General features: G+C 50.7%; 7 protein-coding genes across 7 annotated transcripts; 3 read left to right on the forward strand and 4 right to left on the reverse strand.

Moving 5' to 3' along the window:
• Positions 1 to 115: 115 nt before the first annotated feature.
• Positions 116 to 2,074, reverse strand: BO66DRAFT_164470 (TauD/TfdA dioxygenase family protein). The gene is made up of 6 exons (XM_025642253.1): positions 1,504 to 2,074; positions 1,242 to 1,447; positions 720 to 1,174; positions 623 to 659; positions 433 to 566; positions 116 to 372 (listed from the first exon to the last, which is right to left on the reverse strand). Exons 1-6 carry the CDS (start codon positions 1,707 to 1,709, stop codon positions 259 to 261), a joined length of 1,152 nt encoding a protein of 383 aa, XP_025500769.1. The 5' UTR covers positions 1,710 to 2,074; the 3' UTR covers positions 116 to 258.
• A 1,078-nt stretch (positions 2,075 to 3,152) lies between these two features.
• BO66DRAFT_164505 (putative transporter) lies at positions 3,153 to 5,230 on the forward strand. The gene is made up of 6 exons (XM_025642254.1): positions 3,153 to 3,532; positions 3,584 to 3,912; positions 3,965 to 4,805; positions 4,861 to 4,979; positions 5,032 to 5,121; positions 5,178 to 5,230. The coding sequence occupies exons 1-6, from the start codon at positions 3,266 to 3,268 to the stop codon at positions 5,200 to 5,202; spliced, it is 1,671 nt and encodes a 556-aa protein (XP_025500770.1). The 5' UTR covers positions 3,153 to 3,265; the 3' UTR covers positions 5,203 to 5,230.
• Positions 5,231 to 5,544: 314 nt separating this feature from the next.
• BO66DRAFT_473848 (putative glutathione S-transferase) lies at positions 5,545 to 6,733 on the forward strand. Its single transcript, XM_025653090.1, has 2 exons — positions 5,545 to 5,683; positions 5,774 to 6,733. Exons 1-2 carry the CDS (start codon positions 5,632 to 5,634, stop codon positions 6,559 to 6,561), a joined length of 840 nt encoding a protein of 279 aa, XP_025500771.1. The 5' UTR covers positions 5,545 to 5,631; the 3' UTR covers positions 6,562 to 6,733.
• Positions 6,734 to 6,786: 53 nt separating this feature from the next.
• On the reverse strand, positions 6,787 to 8,102 carry BO66DRAFT_394226 (mitochondrial 54S ribosomal protein mL54). Its single transcript, XM_025647951.1, has 2 exons — positions 7,271 to 8,102; positions 6,787 to 7,179 (listed from the first exon to the last, which is right to left on the reverse strand). The coding sequence occupies exons 1-2, from the start codon at positions 7,749 to 7,751 to the stop codon at positions 6,926 to 6,928; spliced, it is 735 nt and encodes a 244-aa protein (XP_025500772.1). The 5' UTR covers positions 7,752 to 8,102; the 3' UTR covers positions 6,787 to 6,925.
• A 1,814-nt stretch (positions 8,103 to 9,916) lies between these two features.
• BO66DRAFT_330198 (NAD-dependent epimerase/dehydratase family protein) lies at positions 9,917 to 11,203 on the reverse strand (the record flags this gene model as incomplete). The annotated part of the gene is made up of 1 exon (XM_025644049.1): positions 9,917 to 11,203. One exon carries the CDS (start codon positions 11,201 to 11,203, stop codon positions 9,917 to 9,919), a length of 1,287 nt encoding a protein of 428 aa, XP_025500773.1.
• A 1,523-nt stretch (positions 11,204 to 12,726) lies between these two features.
• BO66DRAFT_441622 (spherulation-specific family 4 protein) lies at positions 12,727 to 14,329 on the forward strand (the record flags this gene model as incomplete). The annotated part of the gene is made up of 3 exons (XM_025651348.1): positions 12,727 to 12,950; positions 13,145 to 13,502; positions 14,006 to 14,329. 3 exons carry the CDS (start codon positions 12,727 to 12,729, stop codon positions 14,327 to 14,329), a joined length of 906 nt encoding a protein of 301 aa, XP_025500774.1.
• Positions 14,330 to 21,614: 7,285 nt separating this feature from the next.
• BO66DRAFT_413965 (endo alpha-1,4 polygalactosaminidase) lies at positions 21,615 to 22,586 on the reverse strand (the record flags this gene model as incomplete). Its single annotated transcript, XM_025649448.1, has 1 exon — positions 21,615 to 22,586. One exon carries the CDS (start codon positions 22,584 to 22,586, stop codon positions 21,615 to 21,617), a length of 972 nt encoding a protein of 323 aa, XP_025500775.1.
• Between the last annotated feature and the right edge of the window lie 1,430 nt (positions 22,587 to 24,016).

The raw sequence follows: 24,016 nt of genomic DNA on the forward strand, positions 1-24,016 counted from the left end.
AGTGCTCAATACCCTATGCCTCATTGTGTCATCATGAGGATAGAGCTAATCTCAGCATGAACCCCATCACTGGAATTGTCGTGCAAGCACTGTTGCAGCTGAGCAAAGAATTCATTGGTTGGTTGATATTGTAGAATGTATCAGTCAAAAGAAGTCATATTCGTCCTGTCTGTTCATGAGGCCGCTAACTATATCTATCGAGAAAATGGTAGCCTGGTCTTGTGGCCATATGTATCGCTGTTCAGTGTCTGACATCATCTATCCTTCAAAAGGAGTCTCGTAAGGAGCTTCAGCCTGTGGCGTAATTCTCGCGAGGTGTCGTCTCTGACCATCCGCCCAGTCAAACAGTGCACTGTGCGCCGCCACACGGTTCTGTAATAGTTAGTCTTGTCAATCTTGTTTTCCATTATACACTGGACTGAAAGCACTTACATCCCAAACAACAACAGTGCCAGGACGCCAGCGGACCCGTGTCTGAATATCTGCAGACAGCGCAATGTGGTCGTAGAGGAACTTCAGCAGGAACTCCGACTCCTCCTTCTTGTATCCGACAATGTAGCGAGTGACTGAAGCTTTGTTAGTCGCTTGGTTTTCTGTGATACGGACGTGACCTTAAACTTACACTGTGGGTTGACAAACAGTGCTTTCTCTCCAGTAACCTAGACAGCACGTTAAAACGAATACACCCACTAATTTCATTCTTCCTGAGATGCACTCACGGGATGAGTCCGGACAATGGGATGCTCAGATGTGATCGGGTCTCGTCGTGCAATACCGCCCTTGTTGAGGCTGTTGTTGACCTGCTCAATACCGGAGTGAACTGCCTTCAACCCGTGCAGCCTCTTTCGGAATTCAGGCGAGAGGCGTCGGTATGCCTGTGCCATATCCGCGAACAAGGTGTCTCCTCCAGTTGATGGTCCATCCAGGAGATACAGGAAGGTGGTGCCAGGGGGCTGCTTTTCGAATGTTACATCGGAGTGCCAGGTGATAGAGTTGGTGTGTGTAGCCAGAAAGTCGGCACCACTTGTGTCATCAGCTCCGCGGTGAACGAGATGAATCTCCGGATAGCCCTTGGGGGCTCCAGATGTCTGATGGATGTGGTGTCGGCCAAAGTAGCCACCCCATTCGAGGGCTTTATCGATAGGAAGATGCGCAAAGTTCTGGTCACGGAAGGCTAGATGAGGCTCGACATTAGCACAGGACCTTGCAGAACAGCGGAGAAGCCTGTGGCTACAACTCACCGACGACCTTTCTTTGGGCGACGAATCGAGCCAGTTGATCCTTGCCTTCCTTCGTCAGCTGGCTCAGCTGGACACCACGGACTTCACTGCCAATGCTGGGAGTGAGGTCATCCACTTGAGCTTTGTCCTTTGGCAAGAGGTCAGAGAAAGAGAGGTCCGCATCCTTGCCATGGTCATAGTGCTCGAATGGTTGCAGAGGAGGGTATCTGCAAAGGTCAGCGGGGGTCAAAAGGCGGGCAGTAGGTTAGGGCTGATGTCGAACCTTTCTGTCTCGTTGTCCCAGACGGGGAGGTAGTTTGGGAATGATGCGGGCGGCTGCTTCTCTGTACCCTGGACTTCGTCGTCATGCTTATAGACCTCTGCATATCCGATTGAGTTCTCTTTGTTAAAGCCCGAATCGGTCTTCAGCGCGGACACCGGCTTTGCCCGGAGAGAAAGGGTCGGGGTCTCAGTAATGGATGGTGCCATGATGGTGGTTTAGAATGGAGGAATATAGATTGGGTTTCTTCCTTCTTGAGAGGAACTTCGATCTGCAAGAGGGTACCGTTCGCTCTGGCATATATAATCACCATCCTTCTTACTATGACTCGATGCGCCGTCACGCAATTCCTGCGGGGTATGCATGGCCGAGCGAATTCCGGCAGTTGCTGGTTCGCAAAGGGGGTACGAGGTACAAGGTTAGGTACAAGGTTTCGAACGATAACGACATATAGGCATCAGTGCTCGTCTCGAGGAGGAATGGCGGGCATTGATCAGATAATCTTCGAGGCGGAGTACTGGCCTATTGCCGGTCTTCCCAATCTGGTGGTGAGTGTCGCATACTTAGTAACCCTGGCCAGTGTTTGTTCCTGTTAGGAGTATGTACCCCATACACAATCAAGGAACTTGGTTAACCTTGAACAGTGCCGGAGGTTGAGACTGTGTTCCACAGGGTTGACGCTGGTTGAGGCAAACGTGGTTTAGTGCAACATGGCGTGATAGCCATGGTCCCTGGCGCAACTTTCCCCCTCCAAAGCTCAAACAAGCTCAACTCCCCACCTGACCCGCATTCACTCATAGAGATCGTCCTCATCGTATGAAAGGAGTTGAATTAGAAGGAAATCGGTTCGTTTGGTCAATGGTCAAGACATTGTTCGCAGTGTGATTGTAGATGAGGTAGATAAGAGAGGGTCAAGGCAAGCACATTTTGCTAGGGCGCATCAACAGTTCATTGAGACTGCATTGGCCTTGACAAGTTTACGCAGCACTGCAGCACTTCGCAGTAGACTTGTATACTCGCCTCCAATCAGCATTGACAGAGATGTTGTCATATTGCTGACGAAACGTATCACCATCGACCAGTGCGATGGTGAAATCGGAGGACTGTAAGGCAAGAGTTGTTGTGGAAGTACCGACGCGGTAAAGGTAAAGTGCAGCCACCGCCTGAGCGATCCCGACCCATTCCTAAAGGCCCCGCCGCGTCTTCGGCCGTTTCCCGCAGCGGAGATCGAACTAGACTTCAATTGAATCCTACTACTCCACGCTAACAACTACCGGACTCTTTTTACTTCTTCTGACTTGTTCCTCATAACGTCACTTATGCTTCGTTTGCGTGATCGCACTTACTTGAGTAGGACACCCCATGAGACTGCAAGACATCGAGATTTGTATCATTTTTCCACAGCTTGACGGCCTGATCTCGCCGCCATGGCTGCGCTTGATGTTGGTCTCGACGCAAGTGCCACCCTACCACGAGCTGTTTTGCTTCATAGCTTATCGCCCGAGATGCCCGGAGTCTTTCTTGGTCCATTACGTTCATGCCATGATTGGCTACATCAACCTTTCACAGAACATCATCTAGCAATTAGCCTATCTGTCTATATTGCCGAGCGATTGCGTGATGAAGCTTCATGTTCGCTTGCTTGGGATGAAGCATATCAAAAAGCTCATATGGTCCTGAATTTGTTCTTTAAATCTCTTCGGCTGCCGCAAATAAGAGCCTTCATATCTGGCGTCTAAGTGGTCAACGTTTTTCCATTGGCAAGATGGGCTCGGATAATGTTCACGATATCCCCGTGGACACAGTCCCCGCGGGCGAGGACAGTAAAAAGAGTCCCGTCACTGCAGTGGCATCGGGCTCGTCCACATCATCCCTCGAATTCGCCGCGGTGCAGCGTGTCAAAGGGGGCGGTGCATTCGACACCTCAGAGGATCCTCGGTACTATAAGCCTATCCCCGAGTATGAAGGCATACACCGTTGGGATCCCTACTTTGAGTGGACGGAAGAGGAAGAGAAGGCCTTGATCAAAAAGGTATTTCCAGCAAGCGCTTCTCAATAAGCGTATAGAGCTAATGAAAAGCAGATTGACTGGCGAATCTGCACATTTGCATGCGTGACATTCTTTGCGCTCCAACTCGACAGAGGCAATGTTGTTCAGGCTAATTCCGACACCATGCTTGCGGATCTGGGGATGAATACCAATGACTACAACAACGGGCAGACAATCTTCCTTCTCACATTCTTATTCGCCGAGCTGCCTTCGCAGTTATTATCCAAGAAGGTCGGACCAGATCGCTGGATTCCTTTCCAGATGGTTTCATGGAGCTTGGTTGCTGCATGCCAAGCCTTCTTGAAGAATAAGACCGGTTATTTCATCTGTCGGGCGCTTCTGGGACTTCTAGAAGGTGGATTGTAAGTCAAAAGTCGAATGCTAAAGTCGATTTTTCTAGCTGACAGTTACCAGCATTGCCGACACCATCCTCTTCCTTTCCTTTTTCTACAAATCTAAAGAGCTACCGGTCAGACTCAGTTATTTCTGGGTTTCTTACGAAGCTACTGCGATTGTTAGCGCTTTCCTGGCGGTTGGCTTCCTACATATCCACGATGCTGACGGTAAGGGTGGCTGGCGGTACCTCTTCGCATTTGAAGGTCTAATCACTGGCATCATCGGAATCATCGCTATCTTCTGGATGCCTGCATCACCGACACAAACAAAGGGTGGCCTCCGGGGTAAAGACGGCTGGTTCAACGAACGCGAAGAGAAGATTCTTGTTAACCGCGTACTGCGTGACGACCCCAGTAAGGGAAGTATGCACAATCGGCAGGCTGTATCGCTCAAAATGCTATGGACTGCTCTATGCGACTATGATATGTGGCCGATTTATTTGCTCGGTCTGACATGGATGATTCCCAACACACCTGCAACAAACTACATCACTCTCGAGCTCAAATCCCTGGGCTTCGGTACCTTCCAGACGAATCTTCTCACCATTCCTGCTTATGTTATCTTCATTATCAACCTTCTGTTCTGGACTTGGATCTCAGAGCGCTTCAATCAGCGTTTGTTGCTTGGCCTCGTCATGGAATTCTGGTGCTTGATTTTACTCATTGCACTAGTTGCTCTTCCAGACGGGGCCAGCGCATGGGGACGATGGGCCATTCTCATTCTATTGATTGGCGCACCTTATATTCATGCTATCGTTGTGGCCATGACGTCCAGAAATGCAGGCTCAGTTCGGACGCGAACGGTCGCTAGCGCTGTGTACAACATGATGGTGCAAGCGTCCAATATTATTGCCAGTCAAGTGAGTTACCCCTTTAACACTTAGTCTGTGGTGGAAGTCAGCTGACATTTCCCAGATCTATCAAGCGAAGGACAAGCCATACTATCATACTGGCAACAAAGTACTGATTGCCATGGCCGTATGGAGTATACTAGTTTTCATTGGGGCCAAGCTCTACTACATTTGGCGTAACAAGTAAGTTCACCCAATCCCACTGTCTGATTATCATGCTAACACTATAATTTAGACAGAGAGCCGCTATATGGGACGCTATGTCCAGTGCCGAGAGAGAGGCATACCTGGCCGATGTCGCCGACAAGGATCTTGGTAACAAACGGTCAGACCCCTGAGCTTTTCTCATCGATTACGAATATTTTTCTAATAACCCCGCAGCCTCGACTTCCGGTTCACCCATTGAGCCGTCTTTCATATACCTTACGAAGCCTCCACACATGACGTTTCTCGGGGAGACTCTATAGAGTCTCATTGGACTTAATGACTTTTAAAAATAGATGAATGATAGATAGCATCTCATAGAGACTAAACCTCAATGGCTCATGTCTGAAACCAATCAAGCAACAGTCTAAGCATACTAAGCAAACGTAGAAGTTTGGACTGTGCTTCACTTCATCAAAGCGCGAATCAAGGCAGATGACCGGGGTTGAAGAGCGGATCCATAAGCAAGCAGGGTGCCTAACTTGGAATTAATAGTTACCTTCCACGGGGCGGCGGAGCTGATAAATCAAAGATGACTTCCCCACCATAAGCCTCCCCGCGTCATAGCATACTCAAACGAACTTCAACTGATGCCAAAATAGGACGCGTACTGTATATTGAAGATAAAATAATGTCGACTTCCAGCCCAATCCACTTCTTCGACATCAAGTCGACCCTCTCTGGTGAGTATCTTAATCTAAGAAGCCAATCTTCATTTCATCCACATCACAAACCAAAAAACAAAACGAGCATCACGACTAACGCACCACCAGGGTCGGAGAGGGCCTGGTCCCCCAACACCATCAAGACCCGAATGGTCCTCAACTACAAGCAGCTCCCCTACACGCAGACCTTCCTCTCCTACCCAGACATCGCCCCCGTCCTCTCACACAGGGGAGTCCACCCTCAAGCCGAAGGCCGACCCTACACGCTGCCCGCCATCTGCCACCCGGCCTCCCTCCCCGCCAGCCCCTCCGGCATGCTGATGGACTCGCTCGCCATCGCCACGCACCTTGAAGAAGCCTTCCCCAACACTCCATCCCTATTCCCCTCCGGTGACGCCAGCTACGCGCTCGCGCTGGCCGTCAGCAAGCTCATGGGCGCCGTCTGGATCAACGCCGTCCCCCTGGTCGTCCCCCGCGTCGCGGACTTCCTGGATGCGCGGGGCCGCGAGTACTTCATCAAGACGCGCTCGGCGCAGTTCGGGAAGCCCCTCTCCGAGGTCCGGCCCCGGGATGCCCGCGAGGTGGAGCGGCTGATCGACGCGATGAAGCGGGATATGGCCGTGATCGTGATGATGCTGCGGGGCCGGCGCGGGAACAAGGAGAACGACAACAACAACAACGGTGGTGGCCCGTTCTTTGAAGGGAAGACCCCCGGGTATGCGGACTTTCTGGTCGTGGCTGTTTTGGCGTGGTTCCAGCGCGGGGATAGCACGGTTTGGGCGGAGATGCTTGCGGTGGGGGATGGGGAGGTCAAGGCGCTGTGGGAGGCTTGTTTGCCGTGGGTGGAGGGCCAGGGCGAGGAGAAGGATGAGTCGGATTGGGAGGTTCCTCGTTGAAAGTGTGTTTTTCGCTCTTCGCTTTCGGGAAGTCACGGGGGTGCAGTGGTGGGTTTGAAGTCGCTCCAAGTGAGCCTGGGGCTGCAATAAGTGAAAGTGTTGAAAGCATTCCATTTCGCGCGCCTGAGTTCTGGGAAATAGTACATGATAAAGAAATGAGAATATGAGTTACAAGGAGAAATATCTCTCTTCCGGACGCAGTCCCCCCGCCCCCCGCCCCCTGCCCCCAACTGCCCAGCCTTTCACCGGGTTGCCAATACCATTGTACATTGTGGGTTGTAGGTCTGGACAGTATCGACCAACGTGAAGAAGCCTCCCACCGAGAAAATCGCAGATTCGCCAAAGATACACACAATATATGTTTTTACAATCCGCGGAGGAAGTTGGCCTCTCTGATGCCCTTTCTCCGGGCATCTCTCGCGCTTCTGGTGATTTCGGTCCGCTTCTCGAGACTCTGGGCGGCGATAACCAGGGTATCCTGCGCCTCTGCCTGATCGCGGTTGTAGGCCGCGGGTGTGATATCGTTGGCCTGTTCGTGGATGGGGATCACGGGAGGGAGGTTCGCGGCGCGGGCAGCCATCTTCTTCTCGTAGCGCTTGCGCTGCTTCTTGTTCAGGGCTGTGATGAGGAGAAAGAAGCACGGTGTTAGTCAAGGAGAATCAAGCTGGAGACAAATTTCGTGGCATTGATTGATGAGAGGGTCCCTTACTGCTTGGATCAACGCCACCCTGCTCGGTCTTCCCCTTCTTGTTCTCATCCAACAGACCCCACAGCCAATCGGGGTACTCCGAATCCTCCAGAGCGAGCAGATCAGGCTTGTTCTTGAAGTAGTTGAGCCCGTTCAGTTTCGTGCCAGCAAGGCAGCTACTCGGGGGGCGCTCAACGACCTTGCGGGCCTTGCCGGGGTGAATATCGCTGTGGACGCCGTCCGTGGGGGTGCTCAATGGTTGCGACACTCCAGGGGTGGCGGAGGAGACGGCGGACGCGACGGTCACGTCGCTCACGCCGGGCTGTCGGGGCTTGGGCGGCGGCGGTGCGGCGGACACGGTGGGCTTGCCGTCACTGTAGTTGCGGAATTGAGCCCGTTGGATGGGAAGAGAGAGCTGGCGCGCGCCAGACAGGGCAGGCGACGTAACCGTGTGCTGCTGGAATCGAGACAGGATGCCGGTCCGGCATCGTTGGCAGATCATTTTGAGGATGTGAAGTCTGGCAGGTTTCGGCTGTACTGAAGACCAGAAAGAACGAATGATAGTAGCTCGGTCACCGGAGTCGTGGTATGCCGTCCTCAGCCCCAAGACAAGCCGTGCACGCTGAATCGAATGCTGTGTAATGAAATCCTACCGACCGGCACGCAGTGAGAGTGCACTTATCGAGAAAACTGCGGCATGAATTTGATGCCAAGCCGGCGGTGAGCCGACACGTGACCGTATCACGCAGTATTCGATGGCTTGCCAACAATTCCTTGATCCGAACAGTCTATCTGTTGGAAAGGTAGATTTCCAATAAGATCGAGCTCAAGAGGCGATTTGTGTCTAGTTTCCATCATCGCCAGAGATTCTGAGCTGCGTCCTGCCCATCTACCGATGCATATCACATCGGTGGTGATGGATCATGTGATACATGACTAATCCTCAAGTCGGAGTTTCGCGATAAACCGATACGGGCAGCCCGACGAATATACTTCAACCTCAACCTTGTTCAGATACATCTGTGACCGTTCTGCCAAAACACATTATCATGTCCCTGACATCGCTCATGACGTTAGGTCTGCTTGGTGACCTTGGCTCTGGTCGATCCTACCCAATTATCCGCGCATGTCGAGTATCATGATTCTTAATGCAGATACCCGTTGTTTCGAGCTCGTCATGGCTCTTCTAATATATGTTTGCTCGCCATCAACACAAGTTTCTGTTCCTCTACTCTTATTTGGAACCACCATGCTTCCTGAACGCTTCCAATGTCCAAGCTTTGTACTATTCTCACTAGGTCTATTCCAAGTGCGACGAATGCGGCTTCTTCGAGCTATCATGGAACCCGAAGTGACGTTCGACAGATAAGGTACCCGCGCATGTACCGAATGATTTCCAGGTAACCCGCGGCATCTAGAAGTGACGGCCATGGCAATGGTTCTTGGGCGCCTGTCGATACATTACTGCGTTCTAAAAGCAGAGCTAAGACATGCTCCAACCGTCTAGCAGTCCCACTGTCCCTGTCACCGCTGCTTCCGTGCGGACAATTTCCGTCCGCAGATGGATCCTCGACTTCCCTGCCGATATCGACTGACAGGAAATGTCAACGAACATTGCAGAACCGAGCATCGTGCCATCCTGTCTCTGGTTGCCTCGTGCATTATCACTCACATCCCATGCATGTCGACTGCCGTTATACCTTTGCCGCCTTGTCAATGCCTGCAACTGCGTCCCGCAGGAAGCACATTACTGGAGAGAACAGGGCAAAGCTAAGGCAGGCTGCGCAATCTCTCCGGAGTTCTCATATTGCTTGTCTGACAGTGAAGCCTTCCATTGGTTCTAGCCATTCTCGCCGTCAGCGCTAGTCTCTGATGTTCATCTCCAGGATGATCGTGTGAGCAGTGCTATCTGGCTTCGAACGTCTGATAAGAACATGATAACCCTCCCCGGAATGCCTTCCTTGCTTGACTGCGCCGAACCTAAACATTTAAAGAGCAGAGAAGACCTGCAGAGACTGCATCTACGTCGAAAGATGAAGTGTTGGCAGGCAGTCTGACTAATCATTCACCCGAACGTCCATTCCTGCCGCTCTTTGAATCGTCCATGCTTTCTGCCTGCCCCTCATCCCCCCTCTCTATCATTGCCCACGGTCTCCTGCTCTGTTCAATGATATGCATCAAGCACACGCATTTCGCGACGGCCTTGGTCTTGTCGACTATTTCGGAGTCTTTTCATGCACATGGAGCATGATAACAGATTGAAAGGTTCTCGAGCGCACATGGGGCTGGCTCCACGGTAAAAGTGTGACATTGGTCAATCTACTAACACTATCCATAAATGGAACGTGGAAGGCCTCGCACTTAGCGAACCCCTTCGACGTCTCGGAACAAAGTCAGATGTAAAGTATAGTGGTTTCAAGTGCATACTATGTGATGGGATGAATATAGCGAATGCGTTCGTCTCTATCATGCAAAATATCACGAGTTGCTTGAGGCTGTCGAAATTATGTCCCAACACACGAACAGGAATCATGGGAATATACGAAAAATCGGTAACCGAAGGAAAATTATGACGGTCACAGGACGATAAACGAAAGAATCATGAAAGGTAAAACCCAAACCAAGCGCCACATAGATGAAACAGGGTGATTAAAACAATATCCAGGCCTATGCAGAGAGGCCACTGACATCAAGGAAATTGCACAAGCTCACACACGCATCTTTCAGCGTTTTCTCAGTTTTCCACTCGAGCTCGTTCTGTGATCTAGTTGCCACTGCAACGCATGAGCCAACATCACCAGCACGACGTCCAGCCGCTTTGCGGGGAATGGGTTTGGAAGAAACGCTTTCCATGGTGTTCACCACCTCCATCACAGAATGGCCGCGTCCTGTGCCGAGGTTGAAGGTGCGGAAGTTCTCAGCCAACTTGCCTCCATTGGCGGCACTGAGGGCAGCGATGTGCCCTCGGGCGAGATCGGTAACATGGATGAAGTCGCGGACGGCAGTGCCGTCCTCAGTGTCCCAGTCCGTGCCGAACATTTGCAGCTCCGCATATTGCCCGGTCATGACTTTGACAACCACAGGCAGGAGATTGGTGGGTATTTGGCGGGGATCTTCGCCAAGGAGACCGGACTCATCGCATCCAATCGGGTTGAAATACCGGAGAGCGACAATGGTCCATTCTGGATCAGAGGCCGCGAGGTCTGCTAAGATGGCCTCGCAGATCCATTTAGTGCGGCCGTAAGGGTTGGTGATGCCTGTGCAGCCAGCCTTGACCTGTTGCTCGGAACCGTTGTGGTCCGTGAAAGTCTCATCCTTGTGAACGCAGAGTTCCTCTTTCAGCGGCAGGCCGGAGGTGGCCAAGGTACCATACACGGTGGCAGAGGATGAGAAGATGAAGGTCTTGATGCCATAGTCACCCAAGGTGGTAGCAAAGTCGATGAGACCACTGACATTGTTGGCATAGTATTTCAGAGGGTTTCTGATGCTCTCTTCAACTGCTTTGTAAGCAGCGAAATGGATGACACCAGCGATTTTGGACTTGGGGGAACCCCATCTGGATTGGGTTTGGTACTGATCGAGAAGCTCCCGGAGAGCAACAGTATCCCGGAAATCATGAGCGTGCAGCTGCAAGGAAGGCATGCATGTTCCTTGTTGCTCATGATGCTTGGACGCCAGCAGCTTGATGCGGTCGAAGACGCTCTGGAAGGAGTTGCTGAGATTGTCGATCACGATTACATTATAATTGGCTTTGAGTAGCTCCAATGTTGTGTGACTTCCGATGAACCCGAGACCCCCTGTAACGAGGATGTACTGATCGAGGGGGAAGTTGCGCAGCAACTCCTCGAGATTGCCATCAAACAAGACGGATGACTGCGTCGCTGGCGTATCCACGAAGCCCGGGGAGTTGGGCTCCACCGGAGTGCTTGCATCGGACTGTCGAGGGCTCTCCATTATTGGCAATGAAGGAGGGCGGGGGTTTGGGAAGATGGGAAGTACAACTTCAAAGGTGAAGCAGATCAGGAAGCTTTGGTCAGACAATGACAAGGAAACGAAAGACTTTTATTCGAGCGAGGGTTCGTTCGATGACGGCGGGTGACTCCGAACAGGATCGGATGAGATCAAAGACAGGAGTTCCCAAATCTTATACTCCTTTGGAAGAACGAGTGGCGGCCCTATGCTATGGTTCTCCGATGTAACCGCTGCTGAATCTGGCCAGCTAGGTTGGGCGATGATATCGTGATCGGTGACTTGCTTATTTACAACCAGGGAACATGGCCATACGAAGCGAATGGATATCAGAGAAAGGAAGCGAAAGACGAGGTGTAAGAGGAGGATGGCGAAAGGGAAATAATAATTATAAAAAAGAAAAGAGGAAGGACAAGAGAAAAAAAAGGGAATAAAATAAAATTGGATAGAAATCGGTGGGAGCGAACGATGGTACCAGAGGATCTGGAAGAAGCAGAAGACAAAAAAGAAAGAGTGGAAGAGAAAAAAAAGCAAATATAAAGAGTCGACGATGTCAGCGAGAGATCTTATTGGGATGGAACAATCGGGCCTAGAAGGAAGACTGACTGACTGACTGACTGACAGAGTACGTGAGTGAGTGAGTGAGTGATTCGATTTGACTTAGCCTTCAGGTTTGTTGGAATCTCGCCTCTTTGGTGATTATTTTTTTGGGTTATTTTTAATTATATTTTTATTTTATTATAATGGTTGATGACTTGGGACTGGACTCTTCGATCGAACTCTAGACGCCTCCACAGAGACTTGCAGCAGCAACAGCAACTACAATCAGAGCAAGAGCAAAAGAGCATCAGCAATCTCGAGTACATCATACATCATCGGATATCCGCCGATACGAAACAAGAGAGTACCAGAGGAAAAGGAAAGTACAGTAAGTAGGTAAGTAAATTGGATGGAGAATTGGGACAAGTAGGGGCGAAACCAGAAAAAGAAATTGTTCCAGCAGCAAAGCAGAAACAGCAGCAGAAACAGCAGTAACTTAGCAGTCGCAGTAGCAGTAGCAGTTTCTATTGCTGCTGCTGCTTTGCTGCATGGGCGAAACCCTGCCCCGCTCTATTTTGGGCTCGCGCGCGCCATTCATCTCATTTTGCGCTTTACCTGCTGTGTTTTTTTCCTTTCCCTCCCTTTCCCGTCCCAAGTCTCTTACTCACCCATTCAATCATTTTACTCTTTTTTCTCACTCAGCATCAGATTATTCAGTTACGTTTGGAAGGCTGACTAGACCACTACTTAATTCTAGTCCTTCAAGGCCCGATTCTGGCGCAACTCCGCTATTATGGAGCAGCCCACCAGCAGCCCACTTGCCCACTTCTACTACCACCACCACTACTACTAGCCAGAACCCACTTTCAAGTGCAGTACTAATTTGGCTCGTCCGCAAGTGTTGGTGCGCACGGTTTCAGCTATCCTGCTCCTGGCTCCATCATAATCACCCATTATCGTTGTTCATCATGATGGGGCAAGAAAAACACGTGAGAGACCGCCGCTGTCTCTCCAGTACACGCTCGCGAGTTATCCTCGCCGTCTTTGTTATCATTGCCATCCTCGCCGTCGTCATTCCACCAGCAGTTGTGGTCACTCTACACAAGAAGAACAGCATGGGTCCTAAAGCTTCAGTTTTTGTTCCGCTCTATGTGTATCCTGCTCCCGGAGCTTGGGATCCGCTAGAAAAAGTGTACGTTTTTGTCCGGTCTTCATGCTTCTTTGAGCGCCATCCCAAATCGACCGTCCCCCCCCCCCTAGTTCCCCTCCCCTTCCCCTCCCCCCCCCCGGCCAACCATACATACGCCTTCCCTGGTCCATGCTCGTTCGCCCCGTGGCATGATACGGGTAACTTCAATGTATGGCGGACTCAGCTAAGCGCCACAGGGTCTCTACACATCCCGACGTCAACTTCACGGTGGTGGTCAACCCCGGTAGCGGCCCTGGGCCCGATGCTTTGCCTGACGCCAACTATACCCGAGAGGTTCCTAAGCTCGCTTCCTATGACAATGTTCGTCTACTAGGTTATGTCGCTACCACGTACGCCAATCGCAACATCTCGTTGGTGCGCCGCGACATCGAGACCTATGCGGCGTGGCCGACCAACAGTTCCAACCCCAAGCTTGCGGTTCGGGGCATATTCTTTGATGAAACGCCTCAGCAATACGATGTGAATACCTTGGCATATCTTCAAGAGCTGACGGCGGTGGTGAAGAGCCATCCTGGCCTTGGGCCGGATAATTATGTACGTGAGACGTTTCTTTCCGTTTTCCCTGTATTTTCATTACCATGCCGCCCCAGGGGTCATTGTCACATGATTACTTACATAACTTTCCTTACCAAAATTCCGGTTCCCGGTATCTGGGAGACGGCTCCACCCCTTTATGATTTTCCTTGCTCCACTGTCGATTTTGCTGTTTGCCGGGTGATTATTTTTTTTTCTCCCATGGAGAAAAAAATTATCGACAACGCAGAGCTCATTGTTGAATCCTGCCCCCTTTGTTTCTTCTCTATGACCCGAATTTCCATCCGGTCCGGATCGGATCGTCGTTTGGGTTGTACACTGTTGTTTCCTCATCGAGGAAGATGAACGGGAAAGAGAGAAACTCGGCTAGTTTCTAGCGGCTCGAGCCTAGTCTAGCCCAACCAGCCTAGCCACCTTTGTTGTTTCTTTCAATCGCTAGCCATTGACATTTCGCCGTTCGTTTCGTGGCTGACATCACTCGTTTTTCGCCGCTTGTTGTCCAGGTCGTCCACAACCCCGGCGTGATCCCTGACTCCCGGTACCTGAGCACCGCTGATTCGACCGTCGTCTTCGAGGCGACTTACCAGACCTTCCTTGACCGTCAGGGGGCTAAGCTCTTCCAGGAGATCCCCAACAGCACGCGCCAGCAGCTCACGGCCGTCGTGCATTCGGTGCCCGCCAGCGTGGAGGGCTCGCATTTCCGGAACCTAGTGAAGCAGGTGCGCAAGGTCGCGGATGAGGTGTTCATCACCCATCTCGATACGAATTACTATGCCAGCTTCGGGAGCCAATGGGAGCAGTTCGTCGATCTGATGGCGAAATCGTGAGAGCTGCCTTTGACAGGCATCTATGATGTGGCGCGTCTGAAAAAAAGGGCTGGTCTAGTCTCTGCTGTAGTTCTACAGTTCCTTCTATCATATATTTGGCGGCCAATGGGGTGGTGGTATATATTCTGCTTTTTCTTGTTTTGGCGGCTGCTCTTCTCATCAAATCATTAACATATCGGCTGTGTCGCTTTTCGGATGAATGGAATGAAATCATGGTCTGGTATACGACAGTATAGTATAGCAACTGGGGGGTTTTCCAGATCATGATGAATGTGAATGACGTATTTACGAGCTCAATGAGAGAACCGAAAGTCAATTGTTGATTCTCGATACAAAATGTCAGCAGCCGGGCGTACGGTGCTGCAATACCACTTAGCCTATCTAGGTCTAGCGCAGTACAGCACATACAGCGCAGATGGCTGTAAAACTCAAGCAACATCTGAACTTTTTTTCGCTCGAAACCAACCAGAAAAGAGACTTACGACTACGTACCCTGCATAGGACCGGACCCCATGTTCATGTTCCTGTTCCTTTCTACAGGGCATTCAGGCAGAAAAAAAACAAACATGGAAAAACGACCACCACCACCCACTTAGACATGACCATCAACAAAAAAAAAAAAAGCAAAGACCAGACAAGACAGGACAAGTGATTGTTTCCCCTCCCATTAGTAAATTTCCCATTGGACCTTGCCGGCCCCCCTTGAAGGGAAGAAGTTCTTGGGGGGAGTTGCTTCGTTGAATTCTAAACATGACCCTGCAACCATCATCATCCCTTCCTTCCCCGCCCCCTACCTTCCTTCCAATGTAAGAAGTTAGGGCAACGGCAGGTACGGGCTGCCGGTTTTATTGTCCCTTATTTTGCGGATTCTGAATTTCGTCGAGGGTTTTTACGTGATTACGTGACATCCGCGTTATTACCGCGGAGGTGGATGGAAGTGAGTTGAGGTTGACAAGTGGGGTAATTTTCAAAGGCGACAGAAATTCAAGAGGGGGAAAAAAAAAAGAAAAACAGAAAATACTGATAAAAAAGAAAGAGCTCGGGCACTTAGCTAGTTCTAGCGTGTTATCCACCTCGTCTAGCCTTTTCCGGCTTTAGCGCGAACCGATAACTGCATCGACCTGGTAGGTACAGTACCTAGGAAGTAGTGGTACTGTGCATCCCTATTCCAGAGGTTAAGGCAGCGACAACGAGTCCAAGTAGTTAGGACGCATTGGGAACCTCACCGGCAGGCCGGGGTCTTGGCCCCACGCTAGAGTCAAGACCAAGAGGCAAAGATGACGGAAAAAACAGAGTCGAGAAGGGCTCAATGCATGGCATTCATGCCAAGGTGCTACTACTCGCTGGTGACCTATTGAGGCCAGAAGAAGGCGGATGTCTAAGGCTGCGCTGTAAGTGTCTTAGACCATGATTTAGATCATACTGTAAGTAGTCCCTTGTTGAAGGGCTCAGTCAGTCTAGACTGTCCAAAAGGTTGGCCGGAGCAGAATAAATGTGCAGTAGCTGAAAAATGTGGGAGTCGCTTGCTCCGCGCGCTACTCTTTGCTTCCTGAGGATTGGAATTACGTGCTAGCCAAAGGATGAGATGTGCTTGGCAATGGTGCCTTATTTGTATGGTTGGCAGACAACAAACATGAGAATAGACCCTCAGGGTTGGGAATAGGTCTATTGCATGGGCCAGTTGGAGGTGACTTACCTGCAATTTTCTATTAGAGAAACTCACTTCTATACATAGTACCTTGCATATGAACCATGCTAGAAGTGCACTCAGGCATTCTCAAGCATAATGATCCTGAGACCATAGCATGAAGTAGAATGGTTTGTGTTACCTGCGAAGCAATTCAGCTGATTCTACACCAACCTGTGGTCAGGGGGAATAAACACTTGCCCGACATCGTTGCATGATCAAAGAAGAACTGGTGAGAACAGTGAAGTGGCAAACTGGACCGATCCAATCCGGCGGAGGAGCCAGGCGCTGAAGTCAATAGAGACTACAACAGGGACTAAGTTAGTGACCCTGCAATCGTGGTTCCCAGTATGGGGCCAGCTAAATTGTACCAAGATCGAACATGTAGCAAGAGTGGGGGCATGCTAGGTGTTCGCGAACATGTTAGTAGGGCTGGTTGGTTGGGTTTTTCCGACAGCTGCCACCTTAGGAAAATTCATGCAGAGCGGAAACTGCTGGATGATAGAATACTACTGGCGTCTATCGCAATGAAAGGATTGCCAAGCCAGTCGGAGAGCTCAATGTAGTATCCCGCATTGGGGGACTCACCATCCTGCCAGCGGATGGGTTGATTTGTTCCACAGACTCCTGCTGAGGTGATGAATTGGTGAGGACAAGCTGGTGGAGTCGCGCAGGACGGAGGGGAGAGCGTCAGTCAAATTGCGGAGGAAAGAAGTGACACAGGTGCGTTGAACTCGTCTCCATCCATGGGGAATGTGCAGGATGTACCCTGCAGGGTGGCTGGATGTACGCCGTAGGCTTCCGAGCCGGTTGGAGGATACAAGCGCAAAAATGTCCGGTCGGCAGCCTGGACGGGGTTGCTAGTCAGACATACATGTAGAGCATGTACCATCGACGTCTATCTACTGGGTATGAGGTACAGGCCAAAATGACGCTGTGTTGTAGGGATGAAGGCGCAATTTTATTTATAGAGCCGTGGTTGCTGAGGTCGGGTGTCATCGAACATATTCTCCGCGTCTTCCTCACATCCCGAACCCGACGATCACTGATCATCATATGTCGGGGATAAACAGCGTTTGAGCTTAGCTGAGGAGGAAATGCAAGCAACAATACTGTAACGACCGCCTTGTTCCGTGAACCCAAGGAAGTCCGCGCCGACAAGTCGAACATGAGCGAGTCTCGTTGTTCTCAGTCATGTCACCCTCGGAGTAATTTTCTGATTATCTTTGTCTCTCCTCGTCTCCCCTTAAGAACCGGGTGCCTGGGGGGTACGTTACACCGGCTCGCCTTGTCTCGACGCGAGCGATCTTATTCCGTGACAAGAGAGATTGACGTTGACCTTTGCAGGTACTCCTGGAACGATTGTTACTCGATAATATTTTTCCTCATTCCAAGAGGGCTGCACGCAAATGGGTCGAGAAAGGTTGAAACTCGCTCCGGCTGTCAGCTTGCCGATGAATGTAAGCTAGGCTAGTTCCCCGCCGATCGCACGGAATTTCGGAGAAGTGAGACTTAGATCTGAATCGGAACAGCCCCAGCGGAGCTGAGAGGAAGTGATTCCGTTCAGGAGGGCCGATCGATGGTGGGATCCTGAGATGTGGTATTAGCGTGTTAGCGAGAATCTGGCGAGGAATGCCCGAGTGACCGAGACAGAGGGATACAGACTCAGCTTACAGCTTGAGCTTTCCTTGTCGGTGTGACCACCCGGTACAGCCCAGAGTCTGTCTATTTTGGATGGACTAGTGAGCGGAACGCTCTTCTCCGAGACTGGAGTGTGTCAAATAGAGGGTACTATACATTGAAGCAAGAAGAAAGGTGATATAGTTGGTTGGTGTAGTGGTCAAGCAGGTTTGTACTCCTACTGGATGGAGCTGAGCTGGAGCCAGGTTCCGCGTACCTGCCTAATGGGGCAAGTCACACTTGAGACGGACTACGGTCGGTACCTGAGGCATTCCACCCCGCAAGAAATCAAGGAAGGAACTCGGGTTAAATTGCCTTCTATAGTACGGTTAATTAAGCATAATCCGATGACTTCAAGTTCCATCTTTCCCAATCCCGCGACAAAGAATGGAGCTGAATACTCAATCTGCTACAATGGCAGTCTCATTAAAGAATGGAAAGACAGGCTGTCAGTGTCAGTGACAATGTCAATAGTGTCAGTGCCAGGTGAGTGAGAGAGACTACAACTCCTACACAAAATCCAGACCAGACTAGCGGTTCTGCAGCCTTCCGTCTTTTGCTCTCCCTTCACAGTAAGGCGGGTAACTAATTCAACTACAGTACGTACAGGAAAGTTCAAGGTTTCAAACACTCGGTCCAACACCGCTGATTCGAATTGATCTGCCAAGACACAAACTCCAAATCGCACCGAGAAAATTCCAAACCGGGCCCTCGCTTCGAGCTAGGAGTTCCTTTTTCCGCTGTTCCTTCTTGACTTCTTCGATTCCAAAACTCCCCCCATCTGTTCGAACAGGCGCGCGAAGCACCAAGTGGGCATCATCTCCGATGCGAACCACCCACTACCGCACGGGCGACTGGAGACCGAGACTTAGTGGCGTCAAAAAAACATGGACGGAGGAAGCTGTGCCTGAGGGGTCTGGCCACGATCCACTCTTCTTTAAGGGGCCGCCCAGGCACGCCGGACGATCATCTACCCGATCGGTCAAACCAGGAGGTGTTTCCCCTCGGCACTTCATCTCGGTGTGGAACATAGTCCCAGAAGTTGGATCTTTTGGTTCAGGAACAAGGCACACCAAACTTAATCGAGTAATTACGTCGTGGATTCAGGAACAGCCGTCGATTCAGATGAGTGGGAATCCCACGTTATTTGTTTTTAAGGAAGGGGAGCGGAATTTTAGTGTTCCTCCAAACCAGGGAATGGTGGTAGAGGAGAGAGAGAGAGAGAGACAGAAGGATGATGATGTTAATGAGTGCCGCTAACAAGCAAAGGACCGGATAAATTCTCAATTAAGCCAGGATCCTAAACTCTATCATATCTTGAGTCAGATCAATGATCCATCGCCTCCTTTTCAGGGCGCGGTCATCCAGCTATGAGTATATGCATGCACTGTGTCTACTGCCCAGGATTGCCACGCCACCGATCTGAACATTCGCTAGCACGTCTCGACTAGTCGATTTACATCTCGGTGATTCACGGAAGCCGTTGTCGATCGAGTCAGATTCTGAGCGTCTTGAACCATGGTTCACACTCTGATCGTTTGTATCAGATTTCTCCCTCTACTACTTTGTATAGGACCCAAATCCAAGATCTGGGGCTCAGGTCCGGAGAGGGAAAAATTACCTCGAGAGTGAAAATTACCCGCTGGAAGAACGGGCGGTAAGAATACACCTAGCGAAGCCGGCTAATACACAAGTAGGAACAGACCAACCAATTCTCCACGAGGCTAACCGCAACCGAGCCGCGGCCTGACCCGAGCGAGCGAGAGACGAAACAAAAAGAGCGCCGGCGTATTCGGAGCGAGCCCGTTCTGGGTCTAAGCTCTCTCGCCGGTGATTCGTCCACTGTCTTTTCCTTTGCGACTAAAAGTCACGACTCACGGAGCTAAATCGCGTTAGAGACTCTGAAGGAACAGTGAGCACCTCGTACCCGCAAGTCAGATGAAAAAGCTGTCCACTTGGGCGCTTAACTTAAAGTCTACTAGTCGCTCCGTTGCGGCGACCTGAGATTACTAGGTTTAGCGAAGTTCGAAGAATCGATAAGCGGTTTAGCGCCAATCTCGAATTTCCAATCTCGAAGTTAATAATCTTATTTTCTCGTTAATGTTTAGTCGGCGGGCAATTGATTGAGAGGAACTTGTTGCCAACAAAAGAACACGCGGTCGGACCTCCCCGGCCATAACCCTAAGGATCTTAAGTTCTACTAGTAAGAAGCAGAAACTTGGGACTATTCAATCTATCTGGAAAACACTAGCGAAAAGACACGAAGGGGAACGAGAAAGAACAAAGAAAACTGAGATCGATAAAGTTATCTCTCAGAATGGCGAATAATCCGATGTGATGATCCCGGAAGTCATCATAACGTCACAGCCGACCGCTCCCCTCCCAATACCACGGTTCAAGCGGCATGGCTTAGATAAGATGGTGACGGGGAGTAATAAATCTCGGTCGCGTAGATTTCTGGAAAAAGTGACAAAGAACATCCAGAGGAGTCCCTCAACCATGGTTTGGGGTACTCTCGAAGCTTTTCTTTTCTTGCCTCGGTTCGAGTCCGAGGAGAGGAGGAGTTGCTTGTTATTCCCCATTCAGGAATGAGCAATCTACATGTTCAGACTTGTGGTGAAGGGGAAGGTGGCGATGTTTCTTTGAGCCCACAATCTCATCATCATCATCAACATCATTGTTTGTACTGTATCCTTTGGATTCGACTCGTGTGTTGTACCTATGTGAGAATCTGGGCCTTTGTCCCCTCCCTCCGGGTGAGACATCCTGCAATGATGAGCTGGTAATCCTCCACCTCTCTCTACCTAGACCACTTCTAGGTATACCGAAGGCGAATTCTGCAAGAGGAAAACGCCAATGCCAAGTCGTGGCGCCCACGGTTGGGCCTGAGACATGGACAACAACAGCAACAATGGTGTGTGTATGTGTGGATGTGTGTATGTGTGTATGGAGTGAGTCGGTTCTATCGACGGGGATACTTCTCCGGACGAGGATTATGTTCTGAGCCTTTTCTCTTTTGCCGTTACAAAGAAGCTGACCTCTTATGGAAGGTGTATATGCCTGAACCAGACAGGGTTTCTTTCCAAGGAAATTTTAAATGTCGTGTTCTGTTTCCTCTTCGGTGAGGTAAGACTTGGAACAGACGGGGATGATGACAATGATGCGGTGCACGTCGCCATCCGACTCGGAGGTATGTCAGTATGTTTGTATGTTCGGGGGGCAAAGTTACATGCTACAGTACGGTATGTACATGCTGCTGTAGTCTGGACGGGGGCATTAGCATGGTTGGACCCCTAGAGGTAGTGGTGGTGGTGTGATTCTAGGGGAAAGAATTGACTTGTCAAATGTCTCGAGCTATTAATAAGGATGCTTAGTTATGACTCAATATGCATCTTCCGCCTGCCCTTTCGCATCAGCTGAGGGAGGAAGTGTCTGATCAGTAGAGTCGGTCTGAGACATCGTGTCGGAGGATGTCTTGATCACAATGGGCGCACTGCGCACCGGGCTTCGAATAAGGACCGGATGATATAGAGAAAAGAACCACGCTAAGTTTTCCTCCCTGGCCTGCTGCGCTGCTGCCACCGTGGGCACCTATTCAGGAATCGAATCTCAGCCTCGTGATCTGATCGACTCTCCCGTTTGCTCTTAGCAGATGACCGTTGGTATCCAAATGTCAGATTTACATGGAAATGGCTAGCTGTGTGCTAAGTTATAGCGCAGGCAAATGGAAAACTACAATACAATATGTGTGTGTGTGTGGCCTTGTTTATGCTGACAACGCGAGATTTTCCCAACAAAACTCCCTGGCGCCAATGCCCCATGCTCATTTGCAAGATCAAAATTTGCACTCGTCAGCCTCCCGAGACAAACCGCAGCGAGCAGCTTGTCGCCTGCCTCCGCAGTTATCACGATCCCCGATCAGCAGGTTTGAATCCAGTTGTCCAGATCCATGTTCTTGATGACAGTTGAGAAGTTGCCGGACCCGGTGAAGTCGCAGGCGTCGTTCTTCTGGGTGGTCGTGACCTCGTTGTTGTTGTTGGTATCGTCCCCCTTGGGGTACTCAATGTGGAACACCGGCTTGCCCGCTTTGGTGAAGGCGGCGTAGGTGTCACACTCGTCATACTCTGCGCACTGCTCGTTGACGCTCCACTGCATGTTCTTGATGACCGAGGGAATGATGGCTCCTGCGTTCTTCAGGCCGATGGACATGTTGCGGGCATGCGCCTCGTTCGCCATCCAGTTGACATAGTCGATGGAGTCGGCCTCGGTCAAACCCAGGCCATTCGTGTTGTCATAGCCATCGACATTGTCCGGGTCGACGCCGTCGCAGCTCTTCTTCTGCGCCATGTCCAGCCGGGCCTGCATGATCTTGCGCACATTCGGGGAGCTGATGTTGATCCACTTCTCCCCGGGCCAGCCGTCGAGGTTCTTGCCCAGATCGGCGGACTTGAAGTCATCCTTATCCGGGCGCCAGTTCTCGTAGCTGCCGGCCGAGAAATAGCAGATGACCTTGCGACCCGCGTCGTGCAAGCTGTTGATGATGGATTGATTGTTGTTGAAGAGATCAATGTCGTAGACGTCTACATCCACCGAGGTGTCATTGAGCGTGTACAGCAGCTCGATCTGCCAGGTCGTACCCACGGCAGGCTGCCATTTGGCGGTCGTGTAGTTGCCGGTTGTGTTCGTGGGAGGAGAGGGCTCTTCCTCACCACCGCCACCACCACCGCCGCCGTTGTTCAACCCGACTCCCAGGCCCACGCCAAGGGCAACTCCGATGACCACGATCGCACCAAGGATCGAGCCGACCACGATGAGTTTCTTCTTGAGCGACCAAGCCTTCCAGCCTCGCGCGGGGTAGCCCTTCAGGGCGGTTTCCCCAGCAGAATCCATTTTGGGGGGTTGTAGGGGAGAGAATTGGCTAAATTGACAATAAAAGGGTTTAAACCAAGAAAATAGTTCCAAGTGGTTCCCAAGGAAGTAAGGATCAATTAAGGTCAGATCAAGCAACGAGGGCAATCCGGGGAGATGGGGAGATGGGGAGATGGGGAATTAAAAGGGTGGAGAGAAGATTGATCGCAGATTGCAGATTCCTCGTGTCCAGTTAGTCTTTCAGCCCGGTCGCAATCGAACTCGGGTGAATCCAAGCGATGAGCGAATGAATGAGAAGGGAAACGGGGGTGCCTAAGGATGAAGTCTAGGAAAGCTTCGTCTGGTCACACAGGACTCAGGTTCATGTTGTTCAGCAGTGGCGCTGAGGCAAAAGAGGCAAAAGAAACAACCAACTGCTTGATGTCGATCAGGGGGTGAAGGAGATATAATTAGGAGGGGAGCCTGGGATCAAGCGGTAGATAAGATGGAATCAGAGGAGGAAGTGGTAAGTTAGTACAACTACTAGTGGTGAAAAGAACGCTGCGCTGGACCCTGAATGGAAAGAAAAGAGAAAGAAAGAGAGAGGGGAAGAAGCAAGCGCCATGCCGGCTGTGGCCGGGCTGACTTTGTCTGGACCCTGTCAATCCTGTCTGCTCTCAGGCTCTGTCGGCACTGTGCACGCCATAGTCCGGTGCACTACGGAGTACTGAAGAACAAAACTACTGAAACCACACAAATATGAGACCAGAATTCGGAAGCCTAAAACGCCCAGAACACAACTATCACCGCCGGTGTTTGGCTATTCAGCGCTGAGCGCTGGGATTGGAAAATAATCGGGTCGGCGCCTGTGAAGTCTGGGCAGGGCTCCTCCTCTGACTAAGAATTGGACCTTGGTCCAGAGATAGATAGGGAGAAGGTACACAGTAGCGATGCGAAACCACCATATTATCCAGATCTTGTGTCCACCTCACGGTGAATAAACCGAGATCTTATGAAAATGGTTGAAGATTAATAATAAGAGAACATCATGTCACCATCCATGGAATGGTTCTTTGTTTGAGGCAAGCCACACCGGAATCGGCTGGAAAGGGTTAAGCCACCCCGTGACCTCCCCACAGCCACCCATTTACCCTAATCTAGTAAAGTACCTGAGGTACGTAGTACTAGTAGGTATGGCTGGGCTCCAGGCTGGTTGTTGTTTGCCTCTTTCGATTTGTTTGTTTTTCTGTTTCAATCAAGACCAGAAGGATGCAATGGGCAGTAGAACCGTCAGCGCTTGAAGTTACTTAGCCTTGGTCGTACGAGGCTCGACCTACGAAGGAGGATCGAGTCACTGAAATAACTTAACTAACTTAGACGGAGTAGATGAGTACTGTGTAAGTATCTTAAAACTCTCTGCGTAGGCCCAGACCAGACCGTCTCGACTGGGTGACAGGAAATGAAGGGCCGAT

This window comes from Aspergillus aculeatinus (genome assembly GCF_003184765.1).
Source record: "Aspergillus aculeatinus CBS 121060 unplaced genomic scaffold BO66scaffold_46, whole genome shotgun sequence".
Classification (NCBI taxonomy): Eukaryota; Fungi; Ascomycota; class Eurotiomycetes; order Eurotiales; family Aspergillaceae; genus Aspergillus; species Aspergillus aculeatinus.